Source organism: Pteropus medius, unplaced genomic scaffold (assembly GCF_902729225.1).
Source record: "Pteropus medius unplaced genomic scaffold, Ma_sr-lr_union100, whole genome shotgun sequence".
Taxonomy (NCBI): domain Eukaryota; kingdom Metazoa; phylum Chordata; class Mammalia; order Chiroptera; family Pteropodidae; genus Pteropus; species Pteropus medius.
Genome location: NW_024356249.1, coordinates 3207039 through 3234168, shown reverse-complemented (window position 1 = coordinate 3234168; position 27130 = coordinate 3207039). Strand labels below are relative to the sequence as shown.

The 27130-nt window shown below is 46.9% G+C and overlaps 2 protein-coding genes across 13 annotated transcripts in view; both read right to left on the bottom strand.

Moving 5' to 3' along the window:
* Window positions 1–2836, bottom strand: part of SVOPL (SVOP like) — a 56301-nt gene extending 53465 nt beyond the window's left edge. For all 3 annotated transcript variants that reach the window (XM_039860739.1, XM_039860740.1, XM_039860738.1), the window contains exon 1: window positions 1242–2836. The gene's annotated coding sequence lies outside the window, so the exon portion shown is untranslated. The remainder of the gene's footprint in view (window positions 1–1241) is intronic.
* A 1342-nt stretch (window positions 2837–4178) lies between these two features.
* The window catches only part of ATP6V0A4 (ATPase H+ transporting V0 subunit a4), a 56628-nt gene continuing 33676 nt past the window's right edge, over window positions 4179–27130 (bottom strand). For 9 of the 10 annotated variants that reach the window (XM_039860593.1, XM_039860586.1, XM_039860589.1 and 6 more), the window contains 11 exons: window positions 24521–24671; window positions 23679–23818; window positions 22125–22282; window positions 20348–20441; window positions 16936–17054; window positions 14734–14950; window positions 12663–12764; window positions 10180–10308; window positions 6656–6773; window positions 5620–5791; window positions 4179–4587 (listed from right to left, as the gene is read on the bottom strand). In XM_039860593.1, coding sequence (XP_039716527.1) covers window positions 4494–4587; window positions 5620–5791; window positions 6656–6773; window positions 10180–10308; window positions 12663–12764; window positions 14734–14950; window positions 16936–17054; window positions 20348–20441; window positions 22125–22282; window positions 23679–23818; window positions 24521–24671 — 1494 coding nt within the window. In that variant the 3' untranslated portion in view covers window positions 4179–4493. Of the gene's footprint in view, window positions 4588–5619; window positions 5792–6655; window positions 6774–7367; window positions 7540–10179; window positions 10309–12662; window positions 12765–14733; window positions 14951–16935; window positions 17055–20347; window positions 20442–22124; window positions 22283–23678; window positions 23819–24520; window positions 24672–27130 lie in introns of those variants that run through there. The other variant, XR_005652335.1, reaches the window with a different exon arrangement.

The following is a 27130-nucleotide window of genomic DNA, read 5'->3' as shown; positions in this document are numbered from 1 at the left end:
AATCTATAACTGGCTGTGATTTATAAACACCACTGCACCGACCAGCTAGTTGAATGCAATCCCAGTGCCAGGGGAGGCTGCCAAGGAGGGAAGAAACAAATGTGCAAGTCACCTGCAACAGAGGACATTCTCATCTCTGCCCTGTGAGGTTATGCAAGGTCATCGACGACAGGGTTCTTGTCGTTTGGGTGCATGTTGGTGGCGGGTGCACAGGTATCAACAGAGTATCAGGATTTGGTCATTTATATCTGTGCATTTTAAGGGGCTTACATTTCAAGTCACTAAGAAGACACTCAAACGCTAACTCAACGTTAACAGATATGGAAAGTATCCACTTGGTATTTTCTAGAGCTTCAGCCAAAAATTTAATAAAGAAAAGGACAAAACATTTCATGGAGATGAAGAACATTCTGAGAGACAGAGCTTATAATCTCAACTTTGAAATGGAGATAGAAAAGCTGGGTTGATTCTATCCTTTGGCTTCCTAAGTCATTCTGAATCCCATCTAACTAGGAAGAGGCTGGACAGATAGAGAGATGGTTTGGATGGATGGATGGATGGATGGACAATCAATCAGACCAATTCAGGAAAAGAGGGAAACACATAGAGAAGAATGTTTCACAGCCCTCACCATTAGTTCCTTAAAAACTGCAATGGAAAAGTAATCCATGACCCGCCTTCAAAAACATCTAATAAAGAACTGACTTAATTACAGGAGTTGAACTACAGCACAGGAACTACAGTCAATGGTATCGTAACAACTCTGTATGGTGCCAGGTGGGGACTAGACTCATCAGAGTGATCACTCTGTAAATTATATAAATGTCTAGCCACTATGCTGTACACTTGAAACTAATATAAAATATCGAATGGCAATGTAATTGAAAAATAAAATTAAAATTATTTTTAAAACTTATTGGGGACTTACTCTGAACTCTAAGGCTCAGATGGAGTTCAAGCTTCATTAAAACACATTCTAGAGGATTGGTGGACTTATTATTCTATTGCATTTTGCTATACTGAATTTTTTAGCCAGAAATAATTGGGCCACAGTCGAGTTTTTAAAATTGAACTTGTGTGTATAATGTGTTTTACAACATCATCGATAAGAAGAATGAAAGCTTCATACTCCATCTGCCTTCAGCCAAGCACTGATGGTCCACCCCCTCTACCCACCCCCGCCCCTGCCCCAGAGCAGAGGAGGTAAATCCAGACCCGTGTTGCCCGTCCAAGATTCTCACCTCTGAATATTTCTTGGAAATCGGTCCAATTTCGGCTCTTACTCTCCCGCTTCCCACAGCCAAATCTCACACAGCAATGGAGCCAGCAATGGGCTCTCTGGGGCTTCTGGATTTACTTTCCCAAGAAGCCTGGCCCCCAAGATCCTCCCCTTTTGGCTCGGTTCTGTGAACAGAATTACTTAAAGAATAACTGCATCCTGGACAAGTGAGTGACGTCCAGGTCACACCCCCTTCTCGGCCAGCCCTTCACCCGATCCCTTTATGAAGGGAGAAGTACATCCTTCACGGAGACACAAAGAGGCTGCCAGACCGTGGAGGAAGCAGCGTGTTGTTTTCGGGAAGGCTGGGGGATTTCCGAGGGAGCAGGGACCGGGCGAGGCTCAGGGGGAAGATTTGCTCTTTCAAACCTTTTCTTGCAGCCACTGCTGTTTAGAATCAAAGGGCAGAGGCCGGTGGTCCACCTAAGCAGAACGTTTTTAGATGGTTGTTGGGAAAGGCAGGAATGAGCTGAGGACGTTGACACTGTCCAGTACCTTGGTGGCACAAGGCCAATGTCACTGACCAAGTACCTTGTCCACGCCCAGTGCTTTAAAATCCCCTGCACAACCCAGAAGTAGAGATCACTATCCCCATTTTGACAATGAGGGCATCAACTCCATTTCCTGCCCAAGGGCACACACAATAAAGCATCAGAGTTGGAACTCAAAGACACACATCTTCTGATTCCAACTGTCAATCTTGGGCTCAGCCTGCTTTTTAATCATTAAGTGAATATTGGTTGAGCATCTAAGTGTGTCTTAAACTGCTGGACCAGCCAGGACACTGACGTAGAGCATGACATGGAAGCCTGGATATGAGCAATGACACTTTCATGAGCAACATGGCAGTCAACCCGCTACACAGAGGGGCAGGTGGGGCTGAAATTCACCTGTCTGAAGGTAAACTTAAATTTTGTCAGATCTTCTGGAACCTTATTTAGATCCAGATACTACATGGAAATGCTTCATAAATTGTAAAGCAGTATACCAGCATTAATTAGACAATTCTAGCAGAATAAACAGAGATAATTAACCTAGATAAAGTTCATTCAGACTAAATAGTTGACGGAGCAATTTTTTAGAATTAAATTTATTAGGGTAACATTGGTTAATAACATTTAAGTTTCGGGTGTACAATTCTATGTCATCTGTAGATTACATTGTACGCTCACCCTCCAAAGTCTAGTCTTCTCCTGTTACCATATATTTGACCCCCTTTACCCTCCTCATCCTCCCCCACCCTCTTCCCCTCTGGTGATCGCCGTACTGCTGTGTCTGTGTGTTTGTTCATTTGTTGCTGATTATATCCCACAAGAGCAAAATCATATGGTTCTTTTCCATCTGACTTATTTCACATAGCATGACACTCTCAAGATCCATCCATGCTGTTGTAAATGGAAGTATTTCATCCTTTCTAAGGGCTGGGTTGTATCATGTCGTATATATACGTACCACTTTTTCTTTAATACTTCGGTTCTAAGTGTCTTGGCTATTGTGGATAAGGCTGCAATGAACATAGGGTTACACATATCTTTATGAATAAGTGTTTTCAAAATTTTTAAGTAAATTTCCAAGAAGAAGGATTGCTGGGTCATATGCTAGCTCTATTCTTAATTTTTCGAGGAACTTCCATACTGTTTTCCACAGTGGCTGCACCAATTTACATTCCCGCCAGCAGTGCATGAGGGTTCCCTTTTCTCTACCTCCTCTCCAACGCTCGATATTTCTTCTCTTACTGATGATAGCCATTCTGACAGGTGTGAGGCGGTATCTCTTTGTGGTTTGACTTGCATTTCCCTTATAGCTAGGGAAGTGGAGCATCTTTCTATACATCTGTTGGCCATCTGTACGTCTTATTGGAAAAAGTGTGTTTGGGTCCTCTGCCCATTTTTTAATTGGATTTTTGGGGGGTTGTTTTTGTTGTTGTTATTGTTGTTTTGAGTTTTTACATATTTTAGATATTAGCCTCTTACTGGAAGTATTGTTCACAAATACCTTCTCTCCCATTCAGTTGGTTGGCGTTTCGTTTTGTTGGTTCCTTTTGCTGTGCCGAGGCTTTAGTTTGATGTAATCCCATTCACTTATTTTTGCTTTTACTTTCCTGGCCTTTGAGGTCAAGTTCACAAAACCCCTCTGAGATCAAAGTCCGCATACTTAGTATCTATGTTTTCTTCTATGAATTTTATTGTTTCAGTTCTTAAAGTCTTTAATTAATTTTGAGTGAATTTTGTGTACGGTGTCAGACAGCAGTCTAGTTTCATTCTTTTGCAGGTGGCTTTCCAATTTTCCCAATACCATTTATTAAAGAGATTTCCTTTCTCTTCATTGTGTATTTTTGGCTCCTTGTCAAAAATCCGTTGCCTTTATACGCATGGCTTTATTTCTGGGCTGTCACTTCTGCTCCATTGGTCCATTTGCAACAATCTTATTCTGTACCTGGATCCTAGGAGTTTATCAATCCAGGTGCCCTAAAAGGTGGCTTTGGGGCCGAATGACCCGGAAAATGTCAGGGCAGACTCTCCGGCAACATCATTTCCTAGCACTTACTCAAACCTACGAGTCAATTTCCCTGGTTACTCCAGCATAATGTGGCTGGAGAGCTAAGTTACTCTTCATTCCACAGGGTTTAATGGCGCAGGGAGCCACACGGGGCCAGCCCCTCCCTGAACACAGAACATGATCTGTTCTTCACCTGCAGTGAAATTCATGAGAAAGTTTCTAATCTTATAAAGCTTAGCTCCAGACAAAGAAAAAAGGTGTTGAGGAAGCAGGAAACAAAAGAACGAAATAAACACGATCCTTCTCCTGGGTCGGTTTGTGTAACCCTATTGTCTCACTTTGTCCTGTCATTATCAATAATACATTTTACAGAAAAATTTTGAATAAAGACATCTTAAAGAAAAAGTGAATGGCCCAGAAGTTTATTTGCTTAAATATAATACTTAAAATATTGCCAGAACACACGAGTTTAGCGCCACCCCACCCCCCGGCCCCTCTGCTTCTCAATCATTTTGGTATTTGACAATTAAGACCCCAGGTGAAGTTGCAATGACTTGCCAACGTAGTTTCTCTATGACATGGTGAAGTCACATCAGATCTCAGGGCTTGTAACTAAGACGTGGCTTCCTGCCTCGGGCTGGCTGGAAAGAGTCCTCCCACCGACCACCTGACACAGGCTGATGCCGGAGTGGGCAGCCGCTGCTGGGCCTGCAGCTTACTCCTCCGCCGTCCCATCCAGGATGTTTTTAAAGGAGAACGGAGAAAACTTGTAACCAGCCCCGACATAGAACTTGTTCTGGAACTCCACCCTGTTTCGGGGGCAAGAAAATGGGGATTCAACAGAGAGCTAGAGGCTGGCAGCTGGAAGGAAGAAGCGTTTCTAAAATCAAGCACAGGGTTAAGAAGCTGTGCAGGGAGAGACCCAGGCTGAAGCTGCCACGGGATCCTCCGAGGCTTTTTATAACCTTTCTCTTGCTGGCATCTTTCCTTCCGCAGCCCCGCTTCCTCTAGGCCTTCGTTAGTGGCCTCGCAGACCACAGCATAAGAACCCTGCCCCCAGCGCCCCACAAGCAAAGAAGCCCTCGCCATGTACCAGTCTGACAAGCTAACGAGATCACTTCACCGGGTCATACATGGTCTTTCGTTTCCACCCTCATCTGAGAGTGATAGGCTAATACTACCGCAGAATAATCGGCACCTCACAGAACAGACATCATGGATGATCACTGAAGAGGGAGCAGAGTTCGTTTCCTTAATGACATGGGCAGAAATGATGTTATAACCTGAGGCAGGGGACTCCGTGACTCTCAAGTCAATATATGAAGTATAAAACCTTTCTTTACGAACCGCAGACATAGAGAAAGGCAGAGCACATCAGTGAGGGCTGCAGACAGGCTGTGCTCCGGCCATGTCTGCGAACGCCGGAGCCCTCCTGTGACCACCCTATTCCCTGAGGGGTCTGTCCTTCTGTTTCTGCTTTCTTAGCCTGTCCTATCGGTCTCAGTCCTGCACTCGGCAACAAGGACCAAAGGTCCTGGGTTTGCCTAGCTGCCCTCTGAGAGCCTATGTCAGACCTGTCATCTTACCAGTACTTGGAGGTGTCCCTTATTTTGAAGCCACTTGTGATATAACACATGGAAATTTAAAAGAGTAAATGAGAACTCACATTTATTATAGGGTGACCATTATACACATATACCAATATCACATCGCTGAATAGTACACCAACGGGCGACACTGCTAATGTCACACGACTCAGGGTTTGAAGCCTGCTGCCTGGCCCTTCAGCCCACTCTCCTACCTCTGTGCACATGGAGCTCCTGCGGTATGGCCGCTCTTACCAGTGCAGGCGCAGGGCATGCAAGAAGGCCGAGAGCCCCTCCATGATCAGCAGGATGGCTACTGTCAGAACAGCAAAGATGGCGAAAATGATGAAGACCCCGATGAGTCCTCCCCAGCCTCGCAGGTGAAGGCCGACGTTCATCACCATGGTCCAGAGCACCTCCGACAGTTCTGCAAGATGCAAGGGCAACACTCTCTAGCACGGGTTGACCTGGCAAATGCAGGCCACCTTTGGCCATGACCCTGGGTCTGCAGACCCCGGATTCAACGACTCCATTCCCAGTTGCAGACATCAGGAGCACACACCCCAGGCACCTGCATGACGTACAGTCTGTGCAGCTTTGTTCACAGGGGAAGGGTTTCCAGCAAGAGGATGAACACATAGTGGTAAATTATGCACCAGTGGAAGCGAGCAAACTGTAGCTAATGCAGCAACGTAAGTAAATCTGAGTAATAGGATGCTACGCCAAAGAAGCAAAACACAAAAGAATGCATGTTATATGATTTGATACGGACTGGATCTCTGTGTCTCCGCCTGCCCCTCAAATTCATAGGTTGAAGCCCTAAGCCCAAAAGTTCTGGTATTTGAAGATGGGCCTTTGGGAAGTGACTGGGGTTAGATTGGTCATGAGGGTCGGGTCCTCGTGATGGGGTTAGCGTCCTTATACTAAGAGCCACCCGAGAGCTCGCTCGCACTCTGTCCCATTCAAGGAGACGCTAACATTATATTCTGAGGTTAAGACTTCAGGGTCCTCAACCAAAAGGTCACGATGACCTGGACCACAGAGATAAAAGCCGGTCACCTGTAAGTGGCCATGGGGACAGGACTGCTAAGTTTGTAGCCATTTGTTACAGCAGCAACAGGAAACCATTCTAGTAACATTAAGCCAGACCTTCTGAAAAAAAAAAAAGTCCTTTCTTCCTAAGAAGGACTTTCTTCTGGCAAACATGCCAGAAATGACCCAGAGCAGAGAAGGCACTTTTACCTACAAGCACATTGCATCTGACTGCGACCTTGACGGGAGGCTCGCTCACCTGCATGAGCCAGGCTGAGGGCCCAGAGCCGGAGGTAAGAGGCTGTGTTGGAAATGCAGCCCAGGCAGTACTCGATCGTGTGGATGGCCTGATGCACGAAGACATCTCCGAAATCGAACTGGAAGAGAGAATGTCTTATTCTCCTTTACTAAGTACTTTCTAAACCAAAAGTACTACAAACAAGACACAGATAAATAAGACAAGGGCCCCACTGCGAAGACGCGTCCAGTTGAACTAGGGGGAAATAAGCATTCACGTATCATCGAAAGGATAAAAAGTACGATATGGTATGTGTGCAGTAACATTTCCCACAAATAGTTGAAAAAGGATGAAAGAAGAAGAGAGATTGGCCGGGAAGGGGCGTCGTCACAGGAGGTGAGCTTTGTGCCGTGCCATGAGGATGGCGAGACATCCAGACGTCAGTCAGTGAGAAGCAAGATCATTCCTGGTAAAGAAAATGACCCCTGGTAAGGAAAAGGCCGGCAGGTGGGGACATCGCGAAGGCAAGTGTGTGGGGGGAGGGGACGATCTGGCTGGAGCGGGGGTCTCCTGTGGGTGAGGACAGGAAGAGGGTGTGCAGGTGCCGAGGTTTAGTAAAAGCCAAGTACGGATGAGAGTTGAGAAAATAACCTGGAGTTGTTGGAGAAACGTAAAGGGTATCTGAATAGAAAGTGGCAGGAGGGAATAAAGAGACATTTGGGGGAAGATTAACCTGGTAGCCAAATGGATCAGTGATGTGATAACCTATCGGCGAAAAAGCCAAGTCGCCGATTAGCTTCATCATCCAGGTACGAGTGGGACCGCTCGCCGTTCCCCTCACGCGCCTGATGCTATAGAGGGAACAGTCTGACCTGCACCATCTCTGCCCTCAAGCCGCGCACAGTCTAGAAGGGAGAATGTGCTCACGGTTACCAACCGCACAACTGAATGTCAAGTGCAGCCATCGGGAACGCAGCAGCACGGTGGGCACACAGAGACGGGCCACGGTCACACAGGGCTCTGAGGTTCTCGAGTCCTAGTAGCCCAATGAGTGGCAATGTCGGAAATGGACCGACTGGAGGAAGTGGGTAATGGAGTGACCGTGGGGGGCGAAGAGGACTGAGACCAACGAGTGAAAGGCCATAGGAAGCGCTCTCGGCCTTGGGAGACATCTCCGTTTCAGAGATGAGACAGAAAGAAACTGCTGATGAAAAGAAAAAGTCGAAGAGCCAGGTGGAGCCGCATGGCTGCAGTCAAGGATGGAGAGCGAGCACCCAGGAATGCAGGAATGGGGTGTGGTCAGCCGGGTCAGCTCTACGGAGAAAAAACGCCTCTCACTTCAGCAGTGAAGACGGGAGGAATCCAAGGGGCGGGGAGGGCAGGGATGCAGTGAGTGGGCGGAGTCCAGGTACAGGAAGGGTGTGTGGCGACCCATGAACCCTGTCCAGAGAGAAGTCCGGCTTTGTCCTGGCCCCCCGGGCAGCAGCCTCTAAACCTCTGGCATTTCCCAAGTGACCGAAATGTCTTCGTTACTTTTGGGGAGCCCCTGGGACCACATCTGCTGGTTCCTGTGAGGCCTGGCCACACCAGAAAGGCTAACCATGTGGATAAAGAGTTGAGACTTGGAGCCAGCATTACCGGCATGGTCTCCAGGGGCAGGGGGAACTGGAGACAACAACCGGGGCCACGCTCCATCAGCCACGCCTGCACAGTGAAACCCCAATAAAACATCGGACGCCGGAGCTCAGTTGAGCTTCCTGGGCTGGTGACGCTGTGCACGTATCACCACACGTCAATGCTGGCAGAGTAATAGATCTCTGAGGACACAGAAGCTTCACGTTTGGAGCCTTCCCAGTGGCTTCTGCCTATGTGCCTCCTCCTCTGGCGGGCTCTGATTTATATACTTTCGCTACAATAAAACTGTACTCGTAAGTAGAGTATTTTCCTAAGTTCCGTGAGTCAGCCTATAAATTATTGGACCCAAAGGAGTCTGAGGGGACCCTGAGTTTGTAACTGGCTGGTATGAATGACAGTGATCCTGGGGGCCCCCAAACGTGTGGCGAGTGTCAGAAGTCTCGGGCGGACTTGGTAGTCGAGAGAACTGTGCCCTTAACCTTGAGTCTGGCTGACTCCTGGTGAGGAAAGAGGTGGGAAAGGACTTTGAGGGGGAAGCAGAGTCACGCCGGAATCTGCCTTGGGATGGGAGATGCGTGCACACTGGCATCTGGGGGAGGAGCCTACTGGCATCTGGGGGAGGAGCCTGCCTTGTTGATGCCCCAACAAGGGCAGCCACTTCACGGTGGAGGAGGCGAGCGAATGCTGACTAGATATATGTTGAGAGCACGAGAAGAACAGATGAGGGAGGCTGTACTGGACAGGCTGAGATTAATGAGTCAGAAGACATGTGGGTTGGATTCCAAAACGTTCCGGCAGGTCTGACGGGCTGCGTAATTTCAGTAGCCACTCCTATGGGTTATTCTCTGTACCTAGCATCTTGTAGGAAAAAATTTCCATCATCCAGATTTTTCTTTAGTTCTAACTGACCATCTATTAGTTGAAATGAACTTTTTTTTTTAGCAATCTACATCACTAATGGAGCCCCTGATAGCATCCGTCAGGCCTCACAGGAACCCAGAATCAGAATAGAGGGAGCCCCAGTGACAACCCTTCGAGGCTGTGGTGACTTCAAGTGTGGTCTAAACACAGCCAGCTGCCCTGTCTGGGAAAATGTGGTGCATTCCTAAGTGGGGAGTGGCTGCCCTTGAACGGAAAGAGGCAGGAGGGACCAGGGAACAAAACAAATCCTGAATTCTCAGGAGGGGCAGATAATGTTACAAAGATTAGTCAACAGATATATATGCCTTACTGTGAAAGTGTACAGCTAAAACTTATTGGATTTCATTAACCAACGTCACCATAAAAATAAATACATAAATAATTTAAAAAAAAAAAAAGAGGAGTATTCAACGACGTCAGGACAGAGCCAGGGTTGAGGCAGGAGGAGGTGATGGCGGCTGTGCACACCATGTCGGGGAGGAGGGCTGGCAATAAAATGACCCAGTTTCTGCTTCAGTCCCTCGGGCTAGATTTGGGCTCTGCTCTCATGGTTTGAGGGGCACTGGCGGGAAAGCTCATGGTAAATGCAGCTGACTCCCAGCGGCCCGGTTCTGAGCCAAGGAGCCTTCGGTGGACACTGAGTCCCTCCTGTGTCACTAGATCTGAAATCTGACATTCACCCCACACTCATGAATAGAGCGGCACATGTGCTAAAATGTTCCATTTCTCCTAGAGTGGCTGCTATGCAGCTGCTGCTCTGATCCTCACAGGTGCTCCCAACTCCTCACGACTCAACGATGACAGGGCTGTCACCAGCAGGGTCCTCCCAGCCCTTCCCTACCCCCCAGCTCTACTGCCTAAGTTCACTCCCATGGGCTGGTGTCCACAACATACTGGTTCGTAAATATTTTACTATCTCCTCTGCCCAGGTCCTCTTCTAGAATCTGTACAAACTGAGAAGTCTTTGTAGGGAATCAAGGACCAAATACCTCTTCTTCATGGTCGTCCTGGGCCCCATGGGCACTGGCAGAAGCCCCGTGATCAGCACTCATGGAAGGACTGGAGTTGTGACTGTCGATGTCCTCAGGGGAGTGTCCTCGGATCCTAGATGTCTGCAGCTGTCAGCAAGCAAGGAAACGAAGTGTTAAATTCTTCCCTAGAATCAGAATCACAACAATGCTACAAAAGAAAGCCTCTTGCTAAATATGAACTACGTACCAGGCACTGTTCTAAACTCTCTCTCTCTGAGAGAGTTTCAGTCTTTCTCATTCAGTCTTTATAACAATCTTTTTTTATGAAAGCACAATTATCACCCCATTCTAGAGAGAGATGAATTACAGCACAGAAAGGTTAAAAAATGTGCCCAAGATCGCACGGCTGGGGAGGCTAGTTAGCCGCGAAGCAGGATTCAGACGCAAGTGGTCTGATTCCAGAGTACGGGCTGTTCTCCACGGTGTTCCAGAAGGTGCCACGTGAATCACAGTCTCTACAGAAAACCGATGCATGTATAAGCGTGCCTTTCCATTGTTAAAAAAAAATACCCACTGCCATTAAAATCATTATTGTGCCTGACACGCATAGCCTGGTGACCTAAACATCCGGATTTCTACAAGCGAAATTAGGAGATATGAATGTTTACGTCCCCACCAAAATTCAGGTGTTGAAATCCTAACCTCTGAAGATGATAGCATCAGAAGGGGGGGCCTTGGGTGGTGGTTAGGTCATGAGGGTGGAGCCCCCATAAATGAGATTAGTGCCCTTATAAGAGACCCCAGAGAGCTCCCTCACCCCTTCCACCATGTAAGGACACAGTGAGAAGATGCCAACTATGAACCAGGAAGGGGACCCTCACCAGGTGAGCATGAAGGAGCCCTGAGCTTAGACTTCCAGCCTCCAGAGCTCTGAGCAATAAATTTCTGTTGTTGATAAACCACCCGGTCTATGGTATTTTGTTTATTATAGCATCCTGAACAGACTAAGTAAGACTTAATGGTTTTTCCAACACAAATACACTCGTTAAAATAAAAACATCACTTTATAAAAATAGCTAAGAAAAATAAAAATCAAAGGGAAAAATCTAAGTCGCCGTTCCATTTGGCCTGGTTTCATGCCTGAGTTTCAATAGAACATTTTCTTCAAGTCACTGTGAAACTTAATGTCCCATGTCCAAAGTGTTTCCTAGAATGATTTCACAGGTGGGGATACTGCAAATTTGACATGAAAGTAGCTTTACCTTTCTTTCTTCAGTGAGTCTGCCCCTAATATCTGCAGGACCCTGGGCAAAGGTCAAAATGGAAGCCCACGTGCCATACATTTAAATCTTTAAAAGTTATACATCAAGCCAACTAACTCCTAAATAAAGTATGTTCTAGCCTCCCAGCTTGATAAAGAACTTGAAAGGCTAGGTTCAAGTTCGGCGTCTCGGGAGAGCTGGCCCTACACCACGGCATGCTACCTCTCCTCTCCACCTCTCGTTCCGTCCCGCCTCACGAGGACCTCGCGTGCACACCCGCAGACACTCCCACCCACAGTGGCCATGGTCCACCCACACCCACAAACACCTGTCCCTCGGCCATGCCAGGGTCCAGCGGTGCCCATGCCAGTGGTGTGGCTGGCCCTTTGTAAAGTGGACTTGAGTCCATCTAGACAGGAATTCCAGGGTGCTAGGTACGAAGAGGGGGTTCTGGGTAAGCTTGTCCCCTGGGCTGTGTGGGTTCCTTGTCCCATGGTGAGAGATGTGACTTGAGTTGATGTTACTTTGTCTTCTTGAAATCCTATTTTCTCTCTCCACCGACTTAAGGAAGAAAACATCAGAGAAGAAATCGAAGATAGTTTTTCCATTTGCATCCCTAACTCTAGCCTTTTCTGGTCATATCCTGGAATTGGTTAAAATGGACAGGAATAATTTTGTAGAAACACAATACTGGACTTTGTGAATTTAGTGACTCTTCTTCCCCAGTCAAAATATACTTTGCAGTCCCCTTAACTAAGCATCTCACAATGTCTGAGCTGGGTGCTGTTCCAAAATAATCAATTTTAAATTAGCTACTTGCAACTTTCTAAAACCGCATATGTCAAAAGACATGATGAGTATGTTTACAGCAGTGCTATTTGTAATTACTAAAACTGGGAGCAAGCCAAATAACTATCAATATATGAATGGCACCTAAATTAGTATATTCATACAAGGAAATATTATATAGCAAACACACACACACACACACACACATGCACGCACACGCCCTGAGGAAAGTTTGCAAGACATAAGATTCAAACAAGCTTGCTCTTAATAGAGTATTATTCTGGAAATAAGAAAAGGACCAAGGAAAAGTCGAACTCTGCAGAAGGAGGGCCGGTGACTCGCCTCACTGCCGTCCGTCAGGCTCCGGTAAGCCCAGCGTTCTCGCTAAAGCCCAGAATTCTCTTTCCAAGGAACCCGCATCCCTGCCCACCACGAGCGCACAGCTCTCACCTGGGATGTCCGATGACGGGCTCTAAGAATAAACGGCTTAATCAGAAGCATCCATGGCACAGAAATCAAAGCCATAATAACAAAGAAACTTTGGACTTCTCGCTGCAAGAGCAAAATGGTAAGATCCTGTCACGTGAAGGTGACCACACAACACACTGTGTATGATAAATGTGCTAAATATGGGTCATTTCAGTTGCATTTTATTTTGAGAGATCTAAAGCGTTTTAGTGAATTCATTCACCTTCACACCTTGGAATATTCTAAATGCAGGCAGAAAAACATTAGCCCATTTGCCAATCCAGTGGCACCCAGTGCAATACTGGGCAAGCACTGGAAACTCAGGTCTCTTTGCTCCTTATTCTCTAAGTAGCCCCTTATTATTCACTTATACCGTATGTAACCAGTCACTCGAACAAGAAGTGCTCATGAGATACATCGTAAGGGCAACTTTATTGGTCCCTTGTCCCTTTCACTCTGTTCCACGGGAACAGTTAGCCCTACCTCCCTGGATGAATCATATGGTATGTCCCATGGCTTCACCGGTCACTCAACAGTAACCAAAGTCCTTGGGTCACTTTTAGTCACAAACACTATCTCAACTGGTAATTTTATATTTCCAGTACAAGATGATTATCACGGCTCTCTTTCAAAAAAAAATTTTTTTCCTGTTATTAACCAGTTACCCCAATAAATTAAAATTTTAATATTAGGTATATAAAATTTAGTTTCGATTTGCTTAATGTCTACAATGAACACGTACTACTTTTAAATAACATTTTAAAATAAAATTAACTAGGTGGAATTTTTAAATAAACGTATGCTATACTGAACACACGAAAAACGAAACCCTCACAATGTCTAGCTGACGCATACTCTCACTGCGGGTGAGCTACCTAACGGGACCTGGGAAGTTATGTCTCTCTCTCATGGTTCACATTGGAATGAGGCATCTATGGTCCTTACACCTCTGCTGAAACCCAGGAGCCATCCCATTTTACGATCCTGTTCCATATCTCCTTTCACACCCTCGCCCCTTGCTTCTTTAATATATTCCCCAGTCCCCAGCTTTGAGGAGTGACTCAGAGCTGCTATTGTCAAAAGAATCAGGAATGCTTGGTCAGCGCTGTTGAAGAGAAGTGGAAACTAGGTGCTCAGAGTAACGACCACCACAAAAAGATTCTTTAGCCTTCACTTTTCTTCAGCCGTTTTGGCCAAGCCCTTGGTGAGACAATTTATTATCCCCATGATAATAAGAATTATCCTGGTAATAGTCAGAACATCTTATCTGTTCAATTTTCTACCCTCCTTCACTCTTAGATGCTCAAAAGATGAAGAGAAACTGTTCAATTTTAAACGAGGCTTCTCCGCAACTTCATGATGGACAAAGCAGCTGGAGGTTTCTACTGATATGTTGCTCTTCTCCCGTATTCAAACGTGGCACCAGACAGCCAGGGCAGTGCTGGGAAGGCGCTGGATTTATCCGCCTGTATTGTCTCTTCCAGCTGTTTGACCTCAAAATGAGGTTAGGAAAACTCGAAGCTGTCAAGACAATTCATTCTCATACTAGGGCCGGGGGAAAGCAGCCAACTCCCAATAATGCTTTTTAATGGAAAAAAAGCTGGAAACGCCATTCACTGTGCCATCCATGCTCAGTGCATATTCCAGACTAAGTGTGGACTTCAGTGTTCATAAAAAAAAGAGTTTACTTTGAAAATAAAAGATTATTGCATTTAATGTGGAGCACTTACAGCTTCGAGCCAATCAATTTGAAGGATGAGTTTCTCTTCCTTCACCACGTACAGGTCCATTTTCGACCCGCACAGCACTACCCTCTCACGTATGACGCAGACAGGAAGAGCTGCAGCTGCCCCACCTCCCTGCCCTCAGCCCTGTATTCTCACTTAATAAAGAAATTTAAAGACCCTCGTGACATTTAAAGACCCCAAGACCCTTGGCCGGGGCTGAGACGGCTCGGTCTTGCAAATAACCACTCTCTGAGACACTGAAGAGTTATGAGAGAGATCTGACACAGTCAAGTGCATAAGACAAAAGAAGAAGAACCCAGACACACCTGGTGTTCGTACAGGGGTGCATTCGAAGCGTCGCTGTAGTTAAACATGAACATGTTGATGAAGTGGATGAGGATGCTCGGGGCTTTTCGGGACGTGTGGACATCGTAGTGGCACCATTTGAAAATGATCATGAAAACCAAGTATCCAAACAGGCACAGCATAAAAATCATCTCGGGAATAAACTGCAGAATGATGTTGAGCGTTTGCCTGAAGTATCTGGGAGTGGAAAACACACACACACACACACAAGATGGAACATTGAGAAATATCAGTAACTAATTTTTCTCCCCGAAGCACAAAATGTTCACTGCATCCATCCATTCCCCTGGGAAGCAGCCATCATGCACGGATGGAAGAGAAAGTGCTTGTGTACAAAAGAGTTGGGGTGAACCAAGGTCTAGAAGGTGAAGTCCAACAGAAAGATCACGTTCACAGATAGTAGACAATCGAGCCTAGCTCATATCATACTTTCAAGGGCACAAAGACATCTAAGGGCGACTTGGCAGATTTCTCCTAAGATGCCTAGGACAGGGGTCAGCAAACTGCGGCTCTCATGCCAAAGAGAGCCCATCGACTGTCTTGGTACAGCCTGTAAGTTAAAAATGGTTTTCATATTTTAAAATTGCTGGTGAAAAAAAATCAAAAGAATAGTTTTTGACACATGAAGATCATATGAAATTCAAATTTCGGCATTCATAGTTTTATTGGGACAGTCACACTCATCCAATGAGGGCAGTCTGTACTATCAATGGCGGCTTTCAAGCTGTGACACCAGAGTAGCCGTGACAGAGACTGGCTGGCCTGCAGAGCCAGAACATTTACTTGGTGGCCCTCTCCAGAGAAAGTTTGCTGACTCCTGGCCTAAGATATGGAGGCTAAGCAGGGTACCCCCAAGTTAAAATGTCAGAAAGGGTCCCCACGCCTTTTGTTCACTGCAAGAGCTGTCTGAGGAAAAAGGGCGATCCCACGATAAAATGGGGTGACGAGAGAGAGCTGAGGTCAGCCTGACATGCAATGGTGCCAAATACAGTCTAGTCCAGCAAATGCTTTCTGGAATTCTCATTGAACTTGCTGGCACTTGCGGGTAGGTGCTGGTACCAGTGCGGTGGTCATTAGGTTGCTCACTAAACGTTTCTCATTTTTCAAACGTAATCATACTTCCTTGGCCTTCCAAATCGGGGGTCACCATGTGACTGGCTCTGGCTGATGAAATGGGCACAGAAGTGACAGGTGTGATTCGGGGTGGAAGCTGAGGACTCAGTGTGTAACTGACCACTCTTCTCTGCCACAGCAACTGGCAGTACTGCGGCTGGCGACTGCCCATCGGCCCAGGTCCCAGTGTGAGGATGACGGGAGCGGAGCGCCCGAGGGGTCCGTGATGGACGTGTATCATAGCCTCAAGCCACTGAGATCTGGGGGCTGTTTGTTACCACACAATAACCTAACTCATGCTGACTACCCAATGTCAGAGACGCTAAATACGCCCATGATCACACAGCTGTTGAGAGCTGGACCCAGTACTTAAACTTCTGATTCCAAACTCCGTACCAGTTCTGTGGCACCATGCTGCCTTCACCCACCCCTCAACTACCTGGCCGGTGAGGTTTCAGCAACACCTACAAGCTGCCATGGCCACAGCAGGTGCTTCTGAACAGGCACATTTGAAGCTGTTTTCAAAGATTTATACCTTTAGCGTAAATAAGTGGGAGAAGATTTCCAGACATGGATCCTGACAGAACGAAAGGAACAGACGGAACAACACTCACGGCCAGAGAAGTGAGGGGTGCTGCCAGGAGGAGGAAATTACAGCAGAGGGAATCCAGAATCTGGGGGCACTTTGGCCAGAGTGAACTTACGTCTCCATTTGCCCACAGGTGGGAGCTAAGCCCTATATGGCACCAATGAAGGCCTTTCAGTTTGGGGACGGAAGGCGAGGAGCTGGGGGCTTGTCAGCCTCTTCGCGAACCCTCGAACAGATCTGAGGTGAAAGGTGCACTACCCCATGAGAGGGTCAGCTGAGGAGAAACAGAGGTGCCCTGTCTGGCAAGCCAGCTTGTCCTGGCTCAAGCCAAGGGACACGGAAAAGCACACCAGTAGAAAGTAAACTCACACGGAGGGAACGCAGGGTGAAGTAGTGGCTCTGTCACCATCCCTCGTCACTGAGTCAGACCGACAGGCAGAGAGTTAATCATAGCACTCACATGTGATTGAAAAGGCTCAGAATGACACCGAAAGCCATCTGGACAATTCCCAGGATGACCGACATCTTCATTTTATAGGAGTTCAAGAACGTCAGTTTGTTTGAAGCCAAGTTCCAAATCTGGATAGAAAGGGGACAAGAAATACATGAGACCAGAATCTCAAGGTCGTGCTGGAGCTGGGGGCCACCGCACGACTGCCCCTGAGGAAGTCGTCTGGGAAGCACATTTTCAAATTTCAGTCCAGTTCAATTCATGCATTTTAAGCTCAGAAAGGGACCAAGTCCCTTTTAAACGCAACTCTCACGACAAACGAGTCAGAACCATTAGTGCCACTAGTAAAATATCAAGTGGCTGAGAGGAAACTGGGGAGAAAGATACATGATTTTTCCCTTGTTCTAGGTGAAAAGAAATTCTGAAATATTATGGAGATCTCAAACTGGCCTCAGTTCCCTTAGCAAAGGTATAGATCTCTGGCCTATGCATTTACTCAACAAATAATACTGCTGTCTGCTCTGGATTTCTACAGCGCTTCACATTACAAAGCATTTTCCAGGCCCTTCTCAAGAAGCCACTCTTGTAGCCAATATTTATGAGCGCTATGAGTAGAAGACAATCCCTGCCTTCTACAAGGTCCCTGTTTGCCAAACTTGCAAAGTCAGGGGCGCATGTGCCTGCCTGTCCCAAAGGAGACTGACAGCGATCGAGCACACAGAGTGGTTAGGTGGATGGTCAGGGCCTCGCACTGGTTAATGACGCCAGCCACTTACATCTTTCCTGCCCACGGAAATCTCAGACTCCTCCCTGCTTTCCAGTCCCCACCCCCATGCCAATGACCCAAGTCCCTGCCCCTACTTCTGACCCCTCTTGAACTTCAGGCACATCCCAAACTGCCCGCTGGACACATCTTGAGAGTTTGCTATGCTACATCGCAAAGGTAACCAAGCCACAGGGGTCATGAATCGTCCCGTTGTCCAGCGTCCCCACGCTGCATACCCTCCCCCCATTGGTCACTCTGTAGCCGTCCTGCTTATCAGATGGACTGTCATGATACCACAGTGCTTGCATTTGAGTCACGCTTACATTACTCGCTAATGGCCCCAAAGCATAAGAGTAGTGATGCTGGCAATTCAGATACGCCAAAGAGAAGCCATAAAATGTTTCCTTTAAGCGAAAAGCTGAGTGCAGTACAATAAAATATTTTGAGAGACCAGTCACATGACTTTTATTATGGTAGATTATTATAATTGTCCCCTTTTATTATTGTTGTTATTATTCTCTTACTGTGCCTAACTTATAAATTAGACTTTATCATTGGTGTGTACATACAGGAAAAAACATAGCATATATAGGATTTGGTGCTATCTGTAGTTTCGGGCGCCCACTGGGGGTCTTGGCATGTATGTCCCATGAAGAAGAGTGGGCTACTTTGTAAATATTCCCATTTTACAGATAAGGGAATTTATCTTAATCTCAGCAAAATTAAGTTACTTACACACCTGGGAAGAAATAATATAATAGCAAATGGAGCATTTACCTCATTTATGCACCTGTTTTGGGGGTGTTACATATAAAAATCATTTAATCTTCTGAGCAACCCTATAGGTTAAGGCTGTTATTATATCTATTTTATAGATGAGGAAAGAGAGACGCATTGATGGGAACTTGCTCTAAATCACATAACGAGGATATAGAAAAGCCAAGATTTAAACACAGGTTGTCTGATTGCAAAGGGTGGGCTCAAAATGTTATGTTCACTTATTATAAAACATTTATAAACATCTTTAGAAAGACCTCTCAGCTCTAACAGCCAAATGTTTTGTATTTAATTCACAAGTAGTTGCTGTATATAGTCAATAAATGCAGCCGTGGGAATTTACATTATGTAAAAATCAAACCCTTTATTAAGATATGTAAGCGCTGAGGGGGTGGGAAAAAAAGATATGTAATTGCTAATATAGGCACAGAAATGTTCTGCTAAAAAGGTCATCACTGGGAAATAATAATAATCATCAGAAATAAAATGATCATTTATGTCATATTTTATAACAAATGACCAGAAATTTTAAAAAACCTAAGTGTTACTAGGGAAAAAATTAATTATATTCAACATCCCACCTTCTCTTCGCCCTCACATTTTCCTTTCATTTTTGACTAGTGGGCAGGTAACAAAATTGCATGCAGAGTAGAAACTCTGGACCACTCAGATGTGAAACACGAAATACACTGTCCTCCCTTTGAAAGTGAGAGGCAGAGCTGGGTAGACAGGATTTGCTGATGAATTAGATGTGGGCTGTGACAGGAAGAGAGAGGACGGTAGATTCAATGCAAAGGAAGGCCGACCAGACCCCGAAACCACCGCCCTCTCTACTCCCCCTCTGCCTGCCGGGTCATCCCAGAATTACCTGGACCAAAGATAAAGCCTGACAGTCTACAAAAATAACCTGCATTTGTTTTTAGCATTTTAAAAACCAGTTTGCAAGGACATAGCCTCTTTTGATAAAACTTGGAATTCAAGTGCCCCTGAGCAGCAAGCATAAACAGATTCTGGGTGATGGCTTCTGTTTTATAAGCAGGGGAGGTGGGCACACGGTGGGAGGACCCAGAAAAACTGAAAAGGAGATGACTCACGCGATGGGAGGGGCCAAAGAACCAATGTTAGGGCCAGTACTGTCCACTCTCAACTGTCAACAACTAAAACTGAGGTCTCAGGTTCTCTCCCACAAACAGAGCTTAGAAGACATTTATGGACCACATCTGCCAAGTCCAGGGCTGACGGCTCACACTCATTTGGAGCACAAGGCTGCCACCTGGTGGCGATATGCTCTGGGCCATCACTTGTGAGTGGCTTCTCACGAGAATATGTCTTCTGGAAATCCCTTCATATCTAAAGGCTGAGCAGTTAAGCACCTTTGCCTGGTTTGGCTCAAATCCAACTGAGATCGATCTAATAAATAAAAGTTAACATATGTCCTTTTTTAAAACTTGTATCAATTCTATGTAATAAAGCAAAAATAAAAGCAAACCCATACTTTTCTAGGAGAGACAGACGTGTTACCGACTGTAAGGAAATGCCAAAGTAGGGAACTTGATCGGGATGATAAATTGCTTATCTAATATGAACACTTTCCAGGCATCCAAGGGCCTTTTAAAGAAGCAACTGTTAATCACCCTGGTACACCTGATGGAGACAGAGGCAGATGTTTGGGGAATTGTCTGAAAATGACCCAGGAGCTGGGTAAAGGATGCCAATAGGACAGTTACTTAAATCCGCAGCAGTGTGTCACAGAAACCCCCAGTCTATTTATTCTATTTCAGCGTAAGCTTGTAGATTTGACAGGTCTTGGCACTTTCTTCCCCACCACCCAGAGGTCGCCTGAGCAAGACATTTAACTAATAAAGAAAACATTATTACCGGATCAATCCCAAAGGGGTATGGATTTCCAGAGTATACTCCTGGGACGGCCGGGTCCAGCTGTAAAAGTGGATTTGTTTCTATCACTTCCATACTACAGAGGGAGAAAGGGGAAAAAACAAACAAACAAACAAACAAAAAACCAAAAAAAAACAATGATCAACCCAAGGCAGGAAAAAAATACTATAGAGCCATCAGTCACGAACTGCCCAGGCAATCAAAGCCTAAATATTGGTACCACTCATCAATTTTTTTTTTTCCAGCTCATCAATTTGGCTCATTCAGTTCTTCCATGAATGGGTATTGAATACCTACTATGTGCTAAGAATCATCGTAGGTGCTGAGGCTACAGACATGACCGGCTAGCCCCCAAGGAGGTCACAGTCTGAGTTTCCAAAGTGCTCTCAGCCTGATGGGGTTCAGTAAAGAAAAAGTTATGCTACATCAGGGGAAAAAAAAAAAAGGTAGGAGCAAGGATGAAAGGAGCCTGTAGGAAATAAATCCCAGCCCAGGGACAAGGCTGGAAATCCCTCCTGAGCGGATGCTGGAGGAGTGAACTGGCTTCCACACATGGACTCCGATCTCCGTGAAACGGAGCTATCTAAAGGTGTGGTCCATCGAATGAATGTCTTTATATACATGTCCCATTTTTACCCAGAAGCACAAAACAGAGGACACACCTATAAAGGGAACCAAAAGTGAGTATCTGAAATGATGAGGAAGAGTGCTTGCAACTTGCACGGGCTGTCCAGACACACACTCCTGCCATCCTGCAGCTGAGGTGCTGCTGGGTATTTGGTGTGGGGGTGGGAGGTGAGGGTGGGGGCGTTAAGAAGCCTCACAGTGCCAGGAATGTAGAGTCGGCCATCTCAGACCTAGACCCTGTCCCCGCAGCATGCCTCAGGCCAAATGGTTGAGTTTAATTAGCAGAGACGTGTTTGTGTGTCAACAGAGCAGAAAGCCACCCCTGACCAGAGGGAACTGGCCAGGCATCCCCGGCCCAGTCTGCTGTTGAGCATAAACAATTTCACAGAACACCAACAACAGACAAGGCCACCCTGTGACTCTGATGGATCAAGACAACAACAAGACCAGTCCACAGCCCTATCTGACACCAAAATAGGAACCTATCAACATAAGATCATTGTCCGAACCACAAAAATGAGCAAACATTCCCCTTGCCCTCCTAGAGGACAAATCCTCTAAGCCAAGGGTCCCCAACCCCCGGGCCATGGACCAGTACAAGTCTGTGGCCTGCTAGGAACCAGGCCGCACAGCGGGAGGTGAGCAGGGGGCAAGCGAGCGAAGCATCATCTGTATCTGCAGCCGCTCCCCAGCACTAGCATCTCCGCCTCAGCTGCACCTCACATCATCGGGCGTTAGATTCTCATAGGAGCACCGGTCCTTGGTGTCAAAAGGTTAGGGACCACTGTTTTGAATGACACCTTCTCCAGGAAGCCTGCTTTTATGGCCGCTACCAGGATGCCAGTTTATACCTGCTCCACCTTTGTCTCCACAACAGTGCCTGGCGCTATGTGCTCCACGACACAGACTTACTAGAACTGAGTTTTCGAAGCTATTTCCATGCATTCTAGTTACCAGCACAGTGACTGAGAAAGCGGCACAAGATCTCGCACTCCGGTGACAAAACAGAATTATGTTAAATTTGTAGGTGCGCCTCTGAGCAGAGCTACGCGTAGACTCACCTGGCCATGAAAACTGTCACCGAGGCCACCTGGATGGCCAATGAGCAACCCATCTCTGTCTGTAAACTTACTTCCATGTGCCATTTCTGAACATGGGCTGGACACTCCAAGAAGAGCCGAAGATGTTGAAAGCCTTGGAGAAGCAGTCGTTGTAAATCAAACCCGTGTAAATGGAGAAGATTCCCATGAGCAGGATGAGATAGCGCCCGTTGAAGAAAGTGTTCCAGATCTGGCCTCGGGGAGACACGGAGAATGACTATCAGTGAGCTCGGACCCAGGCCCTGGGGAAGTCAGTCTCCGACACCACGGCAAGGCATGTGGGCCCCGCTCAGGGGCCACGTGACGGGGCAGATATCGGAGGGATCCAGGTGGCAAGAGCACACACGTCATGACTTTCCTGAGCTTCTACAGGTGAATCGGAAATGTCCCAGAATGGTAGTTGTTATTGTGGAGACAAAACATGTAAGCCTCATATTCTTTAATTCTGCCTCGGTTAGAAAATGTAACTAAAGCAGAAACGGAGAAAGGACTCGGAAGTGGGGGCTGCCGTCCCTGGCACTTCCGGGGGTCAAGCGTTGGGCTGGCCTCATATAGCTGCTAAATTGTACGGCACATCATATCTCTACTCGTTTTGGGTCTTCGTTACAAAGTACACCCACTGAGAAGACAGAGCATCCTCCTCTCATACTGGACGAAGGGCAGCAATCATTCTCAGAACAGCTGGAGTGTAACTTGGAGACTATGAATATTTATTACAGGAAACCACATCTACTAAAATGCTTGACGTGAAAAAACTATATCGGCCACAGGCTGATTTTTCCACTAACCTTGCTTATAATTAACTCACTATGATATCACTGAACCAGCTCTGGTTAAGTCAGCCTGTGAAAAAAGATTGTAGATATTCTTAAAATTCAGAACATAGCTCACGGCGTGTTTCCACTTTGTAAAATGTGTTAGCAGTGGACAGAAAGTCACGCGCGCTGAGTAACTTTGAAGCAATGCAGAGTCTTGGGCTGTCCCAACCTTCACAGCACTCTGCGGGAGACTTCAAAAAAGTGAAGACAGGCATTCAGGATTTCTCAGAGTTTTGCAAGAACACTGACCGTGGGCTTGCGGGAAGAGGAATTTCTCTGCCATGAAAAAGTAGTTGTGATACTTAAAGTGAAAAAAAGGAAGCTACAAATATATATGCATTAGTAAATTCCAAGTTTTGAAAATTATATATTTAGTGATAAGCGCAGAGAAAAAAACTGGAAATATAACACGAAAACATTAATCGTGATTTTTCTCTGCGTAGATTGCTGTATTTTCCCAGTGTTTACAATGAACCTATATTGCTTTTATAATCAAAGAAAAAAATAAATGTTAGGGGAAAAAAAAAAAAGATCAATATCTTATCAAGAAATGTACAAAAAAACAAAAATGCTTAAAAGAACTGCACCAAACCATCCAAAGGACTTACCCTTGGCCAAGAGTTTTTATGTTGAATTTTGGCCCTTTTTTTCTGTCTTTCCTTTCCTTTTCATAAAAACGTGTTATTTTCATGGCGTCAACATCACAAACACGCTTAATATTCTACTTATAACTTCAGGGAAACGAGGGGATGCTTGATGGTCACTCACCTCATTGTCCGTCTTCTGGGAGAGCAGACGTTTCTCGTTAAGGACCATCCAAAGGGCTGCCAGGAGCATCACGGTCCCGTGACCACAGTCTCCAAACATCACGGCAAACAGGAAGGGGAAAGTGATGATGGTGTAGGGAGCTGCAGAGGTGAGACCCACACGCCCTGAGTTTTCCCAATGACGCTAAAGATTTCCCTATCACGCGCCTCGATCCAGGTGCTGGCTCCCTTCCTTCCGAGTCCGTCTTCTCTCGGCATCCCCACCCCTGACACCTGCTTAGCTCCCACCGACATTAGCTCATCAACCAGTAAATATTATCACTCCTTACTTTACAGATGAGCTGAGTTTGGGAGCGGTTCAGTGACTTGCTCAAGATCACAAAGTTTAGGGGGCTTTAAATCAGTTTTTTAAGCTCTTTCCACCACTATCTTTTGTCTGTTTCTCCACCATTCACAGGACCCTGAACCTATGGGGACCCTGCACTACGAGTCACAAGTTCGACTGGGACTTGGGCTGGTCTACTCCTTTATTTTATAAACCAGGCTACCAACATCACACCGTTTATGTCACTAAGAATCCAGTCTTCTGACTCCAAGTTCTACGTGCTCCCAACTCTCCCCCAGAACCACAGGCCCTGACGATGCCTAGAGATGATGCTTATTAAATTGGTAAGGAAACGAGAACAGACCTTTACAGAAGACAATGCAGAGCATTAGGAAACTGAGTAAGATCTTAGGGAAGTCGCGGTTTTAAGCAATTCACCTCCTAGGCCACCGCAGGGATAAACCTTACACAATTTTTATGTTCAGGCTGCTCGGGTGTGCAACGTATCAGATCCTGACCTGGGTTCATCTCCCGGTAATTGCCAACGCCATACGCGTCGACAATATTCTGGAAACCGGCTGTGAATTTATTGGTCCTGTTGAATGTGGGAGGAGCTGTTGTAGATTGCACTGCTGTCAGGATGGGGGCCATGGAGGAGCCACTTAATTCCTGCGAAAATAAGGAAGAGAGCTTTGGGTTGGGTATTGGCCCACGGATCACAGTGCAACTCCTGCCGTGCCTTATGAGGTGAAGGTGGGACAATTTCTTGACCTGAGACTCATGATCTCTCAATAATAGCCTCCTAATACTTATCTTACAGGAAAGGTGTCAAGAGACAGTGACCTTTCTGATTCCCTGGCCATTTCCATTTCCATCCTCAGTTCCAAGCCTCTGCTCTTCCTTTCCCTCCACTTACTCCCGCAAGAGTTCATGCGCTTTCCTAATTGCACCCCTATCTTACAAATGGCCTTGACCCTCTCCCCAATTTCGATTCTTTTCTAATGGCTCGCCTAGGCTTTCGAACTTTCACGTAATCTCAGCAACGCCACGTCATCCGGGAGCCTAGAAATGAACTCGTCAGCCCACCCCAGCGCCGAGTCCTCCCCCGACCTCCGTGCTCCTTCTGCCGGCTCCATTCTCCAAATTCCCGACACCGTGAAATCAGCAGCCTTGTCCCTTCTCCTGATCCAATCGACCTCCACATCTTGCCGACTGTGCCTTTCAAATCCTTCTCCTTCCCACGCGACAGGCCACGTCCCGGCCACCTCCCGAGCCCCAAGCCTCTCTACCTTCCTCTGGTCTCTTAACCCTCTTTATTTACACTCCAGACTGCACAATCCTTCTTTTCATAAAGCAAAACAAACAGAAAGCACTGCTTTAGCCTTGACACCCCCTCTCTTATCTAAAGAAGGAAACCAGATCTCTTTAGTCTTGCAGTCAAGACTCCTTTACAATGTTGACTTAGGCCTCCATGCACACCTTCTCTCTCCCCCCCCCCCCCCCCACTGCTTCTCATGGGGATCGGCCACCTCACCTGCGTTTGCCCAAGCACCCTTCCTGGAGCTCAGCCCCCACACGCTCCTCCGGTCACCCCACCAGCAGCGCAGGCACCTGCATACTGGGACTCAGCACAGTGCTGAGTGCTCGCCAGTCCCCAATGATGCCAGGACTGCGCAGATGAGGGAAACTAGGGATGGAGAAGTTAGGCGACTTCCCCGAGGGGGCACGGCAGCAGCAGAGTTCCTTCGCACTGTGTATCATTCGTGGACGTGATCGTGGCCTCCTGGAGGGCCAGGGCTCAGGCTTCTCCCTTTTTCTTTTTAACATGCCCGCAGCGGCCGGCACGCCTGGCACAGTATTTTTTTTTTTTTTTTTTTTTTGGCTTATTAACAACAACATCTATCCCTCTGCACCTGCCTCCTCATCTCCTACCTGCTTAGAGCCTCCACTCCCGTCTGGGGAAATGCCTTTGTTATTCTGAGGATGAAGAAACTGGAGAAACAGCCCTGAGTGGCCTTGGAGAAGTGTGACCCCTTTGTGATTCCGTTCAGTTAAATCCTTGCATTGGGACAACTCCCCCCACCCACTGCAGCGTTCCGAAATGCAACTGGATATCATCCCCCAGCACAGGAATAAAAGCAGACCCCTGACGCCAGCTATCTGGTCCCTCGGGATCTGCCCCGCAGCCTCTCCCTGTCCTGTTTCCCATTCCTTACACCCGCTGCAGCCTCTCTCCAGCCACTGGCCTGTGGGCGAGCCCGCACAGCACCCTCCGCCCCACCTCACGCATCACTTCCTCCAGGGAGCGCCCCGCCTTCCCAGGCTGGGTGAAACGCTTCTTCTAAGTGTCCCATCTGGACAGTTAGATTGGGCCATGATGTGGGGACATTCAGATCCTGCCTCCTGGCTACAGGATCACAGTCGAGTTACTTCTGCCCTCTGTGCCTCAGTTTCCTCATCTGTACGAAGGGGATCAAGTTGGCTCCCATCTCCTAGTCCCATGCCACCTCGAGGCCTTTACCTTCAGACCCTTTGCCCTGAAAGCTCTTCCTCCCCACCCAGCCCAATCTTCCCATGACATTGAGGGAAGCCTGCTCCGGTGCCACCTGTCCAGAGGGGCCCCCTCCCTAGCGACAGCCCTGCAACAGTATTATAAGACCTAAAAGTTCAAGTGCTGCCTCAACCTCTTTGAGTCTTACAGGGCCCTGAAGGCCCAGCCATAAGTTCCTCTGGTCTCGCCAGATATGTCCCCCACTTAGCAAGCCAGGCTCCCCACCCAGCCAGTCCTCCCATCGGGCAGACCAGCTGCTCACTGCCTAGTCTTCAACCCAATAAGCTTCAACTCCCTGCCACCCCAGAACATTATTCAACCAAGCTAATCACATCCTTCCATGGAAACCAGGGGTCACCCCACCCCCTTGTCACTATAAGGCTGATTTCCCATAAGCCCTGCTGGTTCATTCTCCCAAGTGCAGGTCCTGACTGTGACCTCCCTGTGGCCTTATGTGGCATGTGGTGGCCACCTCCCCTGGGCTATGAGCCTTTGTGACTAATAAACTGCTGCCAACTTCATCTGTCCAGAGTGAGGTGTCATATGTTTGGCCATTTTGCACTATTTAGGGCAAAGG